We start from the raw sequence: 8,824 nt of genomic DNA, 5'->3' as shown, positions 1-8,824 counted from the left end.
TCACTAGAAAAAAAAAAAGTAGTGTTTTGGAGCTAGCTTTTAAATTCTGCACTAACGGGTTAACAAACATCTGTCGTTCAGTCTGCGGTGTTGCTTGGCAATGTTGTTGTTGTGTTTCCTGGGATGGTTAGCTTCGGCGAGCCACGGTGCCGAGGCCCTGCCGCTCTCACGATAGGCAACGTCCCCCGTGTTTGTTTCTTTGTGTGCTGTAAAACTGGAATCCTCCTCGCCTCAACCACTCCAGCCTTAATCAGAAGCAGGCGAGCAGGTTGACACCCACCTAATTCAACTTTTGAACTGCCCCGCCTCACCGGTCGCCATCTCTGTGTTTCAGACTCAGACAATTATTATGTTGTGTTATGCGGCGCAGTGCAGGGCTCCTCTTTGTGTCTTCCCGTTCTTTGTCACCTATGATACTCAAACAAAACTCATTTGCCTCTGAGAGAAAATGGGATCCATCCAAGTGGAATTGCAGGTCTCTGGTTGGTCGACCGCACGGTTCCAATGTCGGCAACTCTTCGTCTTAATTTCGCTGATTAAACTTTACAACGAATTCTTCATGAAAGACATCCTAACCTACTTATGAGTGTAGTTCAAGTGGTTGTGTGGCATATTCTTACTGAAGTTGTGTCAGAGCTGAATGCTAATGTGCTAGCATGCTACCTGTGCAAATTGGATGTAGTTCTAGTCTAGTTCTGCATCCGGTCATGAGCTGAAATTTTGACCTTTGTGACACTGAGGATCTTCATCATCTAAATAATTACTTTTCATCCAGTGCAGGATCTTGACATTTTGTACTCGTTTCATTGCAGTCCATCCAACCGTGAAGAGAAACCGCACCGTAATGGTCAACCTCATCTGGGCTGCCTTCCCCTCTTCCGAGAAGCAGGAGCTGGGGCGCGATATCCTACCGGAGCTGTGAGTAGTTGGTTCCTCCTGACCTTTGGGTATCAGATTTAGGATCAGCGTCCCAGAACTGTATTACCAGGGCACTGGAAAACTCTGCTTGCAGAGCTTTGTTTGTTTGTTTTACCAAAATGTAATCGGTATTATTGTTCCTTTAACCTGAGCAAGTTGTCTTGACCTAAACATGCTTTGTGTCTCTGTCGTTATATGAATAAGGCTTCAGTAAAAAGCGCATGTATGTAGTAGTTTACTTGTCAGAATATCAGTTCCTTAAAGACGCTACAATATCGCTTCCAAAAACGAGATAGAAAACCAGATAAACAAACACAGTTACCTGATGTCAGCCACATTTGATATTAACAGCTTTGTTAGTGGATAACTTGTGAGGGGATTTGTCGATTCCAAAAAAATTCACTATCCGTGCTGAAACAGTGCGCCAGAGAAAATACCAAAACAAAGCCAGACTCTTGTTGAACAAGGACATATTGCTGGAGGCGTTTATAGATTAAATGTTGGAAATATCGGGAAGAACTGCCGGCAAATGACTGCCAGGGCATCATTGCCACTCTGAGCAAATACCTTTGGATGGCAAAGGCGAGGTTGATGAGGTTTGTCTCGATTTCCGACTTGAGGTGTGTTCCAGTTGGCTTTCCCAAAAATCAGAATTTCCCAAAATCTGAGAAGGCTCCGGGACACACTGTTCATCTTGCCTGCCTCAGGTGTGGAATCCCCAATGCAGAATAGCTAAAAATTATGCGTCAGGACGCATCATAGAGGCGAAAGAGACTTCGCAATTTCCCGTCAAATGCTAGTTTACACTTATGACACTTCTTTGTGCTTATTTGCTCTTCTGCTCTTCTGACCTGTCAAAGCCAATGACCCTTACAATTATCTCTCATTTCACCGAATCTGCCCTTTCGCTCTGCCGTCCTGACTGATCCTCAATCTGCCGAACCTCATTTGGAAAGATCTCGGCCCCTCGTTCCCCCTTAAACAAAAGCCAGTTTTCTTTTCCTATTAGAATGAGATGAGATCATCCTCGGACGGTGAGCATAGACAGTCGAGTGGGTGTGTTTGACCTTGTATGGCCTTTTTTTTTTCACGAGCTGAAGAAGTATTGAAGAGGGAGACAAACCGGGCCCGATGGGTTTTCCCTTGATGTTTAATTAGAATTTGGCCTAATTGAGCTTTGAGCCTTCATATTCACAACAACAAATTGTGAAACACATACACACACACACACTGCTAATACTGAAATCACGCCTCTTCTGCTTTCCTTTCTTGTTTATTCATCCATTATTGTTGTCCAACCCAAACTACAGTCTTTCTATTGGCATGACTCTTGTTGTTGTTGAAGCGCTTGTTCAAGCAAACAGCGACAACAATGGCCCCTTTCGCACCCCAGCCTGTTGTGACCTCCAAACGTTTGTTTAGTTCATCCAAGGGGCATTTTTGCCCCAAATACTGGTGGCAGATAAAGGGATCTGCGGGGGGTCCAAGTTGGTGCCTGTGAACGGGACAGAGAGTCACGCTACGGTGCCGCCGTTATTAGCATTTGTTGCATTTCCGTAACACGGCGGAAAGAACCCCTGATTTCTACAGAATCCCCCTAGACTGGTGTGAAATTTCTAGATTAAAAAAAAACAAAGGACATCAGATGATGACTGGAGAAAATTCCTTTATTGACTCTCGGAATACAAAAACCTGCACATTTAAGTAGGAATAACAGGAGTTCTAAATAGAGGCTTTAAGAGGGGATGCCATGCTGTGGAACTTTCCTTATTAAACACGGTTCTATTCCTCAAATACCACAATGAAAGCCTCTCATGGGGCGCGTACTCAAAGAAAACACCCTCCGTCTCCACCTTCCTGACGCCAGAATTGTAGGAGGCTACGTCTGATAACTTTCGGTAGCTTTCCGGGAAAAAAAAAACAAAACCTCCGACAAAACACCAGCTCTTCATAACACAATCGACTGGGAGTTGAGGGTGCAATGCAAAGACTGTTAATAGCTATCGATGCTCGTCTGCAAGAATCCAGTCGTGTTCATTTTGGCTTGCCCAAGTTTTTTGCCGTTTTATATTTCAAGAGCTTCCGGTGAAACGTCAGGATTCCTGCTTTTCATGGACTCTGTGAAGCTGCGCGCTACGCCTGATACACCTGATACACTTCATTTGGCTCCGTCAGCTTAGCAGGCTGCACCGGGAAGCGCGGCAGGGCTATCATACCCATTTCTGGAATATAATCAGTCGATAAATGCTAACGTGCAGGGGGTGACAAAGTGAATACAGACACAATAATCAATGACAAAGTACTTGATATACATCCTCTATCACACAACTGGACACTAGCAGAGGAAGCGGGCACTAATAATACAGAAACTTGGCTAGAACGGACTGTTCACATGGAGTTGTGCAAGGAGTATCGGAGTTGGGGGGAGGGGAGAAAAGACTGTCGCTATGTTTGTGAGAGGTGCAGACGCTTGATCTGTGACCGCAAGGTAGGGTGGGCCTGCAGGTCTAAAGGTTCCCCTCCAAGAGGACAGTCTTTAGGTCAGCCGGGCAGTTGATGTTGAAGACGTTGTGAGAGGAGTTGCGTTTTTCCACCAGGCTGGCGACAGCCTCGCCCAGGTCCAGGTGATTCAGATAGCCCGGCGCCATCCGTTCCGGGGTGGCTACCCCCGTGTCGATCTTCACCTACATGGAGGAGGGTTTGAGATGATCCCTTTATTCGTTTTACCACTGTCGGCGTTTTTATTTCGCTCATATTTTTTTGTAAACTCTTATTTACGCTGAGTGACATCGCCGCGAGAAAATCCACCCGCGCAGTCGGTCAGAGGGATTGCAAAGAAGCCAACTGTTAATCCAGATTATCTAAACCACTTAATTTGGAGGGCGAACTGAAAGTGAGCGCACCTAAAATCTAGCTAATGCTCCCCTCACAGCACGCACAGGTCTCGCAGGTGGAAGTCCCTCACAGATATTTATGCCGCCTGATCGAAACCGGGAGGGCGAGCCGAAGTTCATACGTTCCTCAGCCGTCTCTCGCGGGGCAGACGTCCAGGCTGACGGCCGAATGCCCCCCCCAGAAAGACGTTTCGGGGAACTGTCAGTATTTCCACAGCGTTTTGAAATCTGCTGCCACAAGCTGATTGTTGCGGGATGGCTCAGCTTAATGTTTTTGGATGTTTTTGTAGCCAACAGACAAAACCTTTAGTTTAGAGTTTTGTCATTTTCACATTTCGTTATCCAGATTTTGTGTCAAGATTTCGGGTCAGCCGGGGGAAATTTTCCCCTCCATCAGATTTATTCAGATGTGCCTTCACGCTGAAGCAACAATAGAAAGTAGAAGCTTTTATTCAACGCATGTAGCTGGTCAGCACCCGCTGATCTACAGCCGTGGGGCCAAAAACCAAGCTGATAATCCAGCTTTATGAGTTTTTTTTTTGACATCTTCACTTGAAAATGCATGAAGAGAACCTGATGCACGATCACCTTTCATGTGAAAGAGAGTTTTAAACCAACCAGGCGTGCTTTTTCACCTCTATTTTCACCTCTTTTTCACCTCTGTCATTTTTCCATCTCGTGCCGAGAATCAAAACAACAAAGTCTGAGACTCTCACACTTGAGGTCAGCGTGAAATCCGATATCAGCTCCGCCGCTTTTGTTAATTGCCCTCTCGCTGGGTAATCCCATTAAAGTCTCACCTGGTTGAGTTTGCAGGGCACCTCTGGGTACTCCTCTCGTAGTACCTGGCAGAAGGCCAGGGTGCTGGCAGCTCCCACCGTCAAGAATCCGGTCCCGGGCATCAGCAGCTTCTCTCCGGCTCCTCCTGTAAAAAAACAAAGCAAAACAGACTCATTCGGGTTCTTGGTATCCATAAAAATCTCAAATTGTCTCACCTGTGATGAAGGTATAGGTGCAGTTGGAGTCGTCCCTCACCAGCGGGAAGAAGGTCTTCCACGACACAAACGTGCTGAAAAGCAAAGTGTCGATGACCTGGTGGGGGGGAGGGGAGCAAAGAGACGGTTTTCACCATCAGAGCTTCCACTCACTCAAGCCTTTCTTTTCTTCAGAGGGGCGGCTTGTGTTACCCAGTGCAGGTCCTTGAGGGTCTGGGTGTGAGGGGGTCCTCCCTGCCACCAGCTGAAGCCCAAAGAGGAGAAGATGTCAGTCACCTTTCCCACTGCCTTCAACAGGGCCTGCTTGGCCGCCTCCGCCCCCTCCTCGGACCCTGCAGACAGACGGGGGACCCGGCTGAGACCCTGCTTGGTGTGACTCGGGTCAGGACAGACCGACTCCTCAGGATGTTTGGTCCGATGTACAGCCGTGGCTCGCGCTCACTGGACTTTATGGAATGCATCTGTATCGTGTCGGTCCAGCTGTGCCATTGTTTCAGGCTCTGACCAACCAAACTGTGAGGGTTTTTTTTTAGTAAAAGCAAGATATTACCTTGAAATAACTTAATACATTGATATTTTGAGGGTGGGGTGGGGGTGGGGGGGTCATTTTTTTTTTGTTTGTTTTTGTTTTGGCAGCAAGGTGGCACAAGCATTTCAGCCACACAACAAGAAGGTTTCGGGTTTTCTGGGTTCCTCCTACGGTCCAAACACATGCAGGAGGTTCACTGGAGACCCCAAATTGCCAGATGTGTGAATGAAAGAGTGAATTGTTGTATGTCTGTGTATGATGTGTTAATGAGAGGATGAATGTTTGTCTCTATATGATGTATGAATTAGGGGGTGAGCAACTGTATGTTTCAACATGTGTGGATGAGAGGGTGATTACTTGTATGCCTATATGCTGTATGAATGAGAGGGTGAATGGTTACAGGTCTCTATATAATATGTGAATGACAGGGTGAATGGTTGTATGTTGCAATATGATGGATGGTTGGATGAATGGTTGCATGACCATCCCAGGGTGTTCCCTGCCTCTAATGAATGAATGAATTCATGTTTTTGTTTGTTACGTGATTCACAGAATATTTTGTCCCAGATGACAAATATTTATGTTAATATTTTCCGACCAAAGAGGTCACATTTGGGTGAAAAATCTAATGTTACTCGCTATGTGATGAAAACACCTGCCTTTCACCAACGTTAACTTGAAATAGAACTCAAACAGCTAATGAAAATTAAATCGGATCTATGCAGGGGGAGAGACGACAGGATGAATTCTGATCAAAACGAATGTGGGTGGAGCGCGACCCTGCCGTGACCTCACATACCCACGTTCCCCACTATCGTGGTCAGGTTGTCCTTCGTGCCGGGAGAGACGAAGGAGCGCAGCCTCTCCAGCCGGCTGCTGTCTCTGGAGATCACTGCCACTTTGTAACCTGCACACACACACACACACACACACACACACACACACACACACACACACACACATGCGTAGCGGTTGTTCACAAATCTATTGTGTGTACAGTCAAAACCAGTACCTTTAACACACATATCATTATGCTAATCCCAGTCACACGAAAATGATCATTCACCAGTGTATTTACATCGTCCTAATCTGTTTATCAAGGTCATTGGAGGGATAAATGTGACATAGCAACAGATGGCAGCAGCTGCAGCGGGTACTTGTAGTACTACGGACATGCAATATTAATCCAATACCCGCGTCCTTTCATCACAGCTGCCCCATTGATAGCCTTATTTCACAAACAGAAGCAGGAGAGCAAGGAACGACTGACGAGGAACAACTCTTACAGGGCTGGAAACAGCTGCTAAAGACCAGGGAGGTGCGAGTCAAACCAAAATCACAGATAAGTGCATTTTCTGAAAGACGATAATGCTTGTAAGTGCACACTAACATTTGTTGTCATTTAACAGTTGAAAAGAGCCATAAAAATGATTCATACTAAATAAAAAATAAAATAAAATCATACATTTTTACGGCACGCTTTAATTAGAAATCATTGCGTTTCCTAGCATTTTTGAGTTTTGCTGTTTGCAGGAGATGCTGATAAGTATTATTTAAGCCAATTTCCCCTGCCTGATGTCTATCTCTGGGCACTTCTGGAGTTTAATTTATTGATTTAGCTGTATCTAAACAATTTCTTCCCTTAAAAAATATAGAATTCAATTTAAATCAGTTTGAGTCGGAACACAGTACTGTCCCTTTTACATGCAGTCAAAATCAGCCTTTTGACTGCAATAGCTGGAAGCGTAAAAGAAAATAATAGATTTTAAAATAAAAAAACATACAGACACAAATTTGGAGAGAGAGTAAGAAAGATCAGTTTTAGGATTTTAATTCTATGCAGCTGCTAGAATATTTCAACCAACGTGAGATAGTCTGTAAAAAGTTCAAAGAGCCAAGCTTCTACTGCATAAAAACACAACTAAATAATTAAATGAAATATCCACGTGTGTGTTAAATTCAGCAGGACATCGGGATTGTAAAGAAAATTAAAGAAATGTATCATTGTAAAGATTATTAGAAAACATTCTCTTCATTTAATTGCGCGTCAGGAATTCAGTGCGTAAAACCGGCGCGACCTTCGGTTGTGCGTAAAAGCTGACTTGCTCCAAACTTGTGCGCCGTTTGGATCGCAGACATCGATCGAGCTGTTCATGCAGTTTTTCAAAACACCACAACAGTTACAAAGAAAAACAAAAACAAACAACTTTGTTTCTGTCCACTCTTTAAACTCATTAAGTTTAATGCAAAGCACCGCTGCGTAAAGAGATGGATACGTGCGTAAAGCGCGCATTTCCACAAACTTTGCAAAGATTACCTTTATCCAGCAGCGCCTTCACGATCCCGGAGCCCACCGTCCCCGCTCCGCCCAGAGCCAACACTACCCTGTCCGAGTTTGACATGCTTCCCGCGGCTGCTGGAGGCTAGAGGATGGAGGAGGAACAGGAGGATGGAGGAGGTGACGATACACAAGCGTGTCGGTCATCTCGGGCGGCGCGCAGGATGTTTTTAAAGTGAACTCAGGGGCCGCAGATCCGCCCTTCGGCCGGTGTCAGCGAGGCCCCGCCCGCGGGGGACACCGAAATCAGTGTGTGTGTGTGTGTGTGTGTGTGTGTGTTACACGTTTTGTGTTCGTTTACTGGAATCTTAAAGTACATTTTAGGGTATTTTTTTTATCTTTTTACATCCACTACAGACTATTATCCTCTACTTTTTGTAACTTAGTGTTCAAATACTGTGTTCTGAAAAAATGTGTGACAAGTAAAAGCCAGGAAACTACCTGACACTTAAAATGGTACATGGAAATGTATATGTTTTATCAGGAAAATCGGCCTCGATTGTTTAAAGTATATGTTTGCATAGTAAAAGCTTGTTTTGTAAAAGGTATGGTGCTACGTGTTTTCATCCTAACTTATCTTACGTGTCAACAGATGGGTAGGAGAACATTTACTTTGGCAAATTTACACACTTCAAATACATTTAGGGCAATAAAACTGCATCATCTAAAATCATATGTATATAAATATATGTATATTTGTCTGTATATATATATGATTACACTTAAAACAGCACAGATCACACAAGCGGCATCATGTTGGTTGGCATTGAAAACAATAAACCCCATGCTCAAGGAAGACTCAGACAAACTTTGATGATCTGGATTTATTTTAATTATTTTTTTAAATAAAATGAGTATTGATGAGTATTTTACTGTGTGTTACACTGTTCATCACTTGACTGTATCGAGAGACAAGTCTGTGTTTGAAATCCAGGTAAAACCGCCAATAAAATATAATGGACAGAAAATATAAAGGGGAATAAAGTGGAAAGCCTCGTTGAGAGCACAGGTGCCTCGTACTTGTACAGAAGTATAAAATCTTAAAAAACGCAGTTGTCTTTTTTTCTGTAAGTCCAAATAAATAAACTTGTGAGGGTCTGTCACTTTCAAAGATGAAATAGGGCCATCTGGTGGACTACAGCTTTATTTT

The 8,824-nt window shown here is 44.3% G+C and overlaps 1 protein-coding gene across 1 annotated transcript; it reads right to left on the bottom strand.

The window, feature by feature from the left end:
* Positions 1-2,567: 2,567 nt before the first annotated feature.
* Positions 2,568-7,820, bottom strand: LOC147225111 (uncharacterized). Its single transcript, XM_086163352.1, has 6 exons — positions 7,654-7,820; positions 6,136-6,243; positions 5,000-5,139; positions 4,808-4,904; positions 4,613-4,737; positions 2,568-3,602 (listed from the first exon to the last, which is right to left on the bottom strand). Exons 1-6 carry the CDS (start codon positions 7,736-7,738, stop codon positions 3,426-3,428), a joined length of 732 nt encoding a protein of 243 aa, XP_086019478.1. The 5' UTR covers positions 7,739-7,820; the 3' UTR covers positions 2,568-3,425.
* Positions 7,821-8,824: the final 1,004 nt, after the last annotated feature.

This window comes from Fistularia commersonii, chromosome 17, assembly GCF_037954325.1.
Source record: "Fistularia commersonii isolate RoL2024-O1a breed Wild chromosome 17, RoL_Fcom_v1.0, whole genome shotgun sequence".
Lineage (NCBI taxonomy): Eukaryota > Metazoa > Chordata > Actinopteri > Syngnathiformes > Fistulariidae > Fistularia > Fistularia commersonii.
Note: the sequence above shows the minus strand (reverse complement) of the source record. Positions and strands in the feature narration are given on the sequence as shown.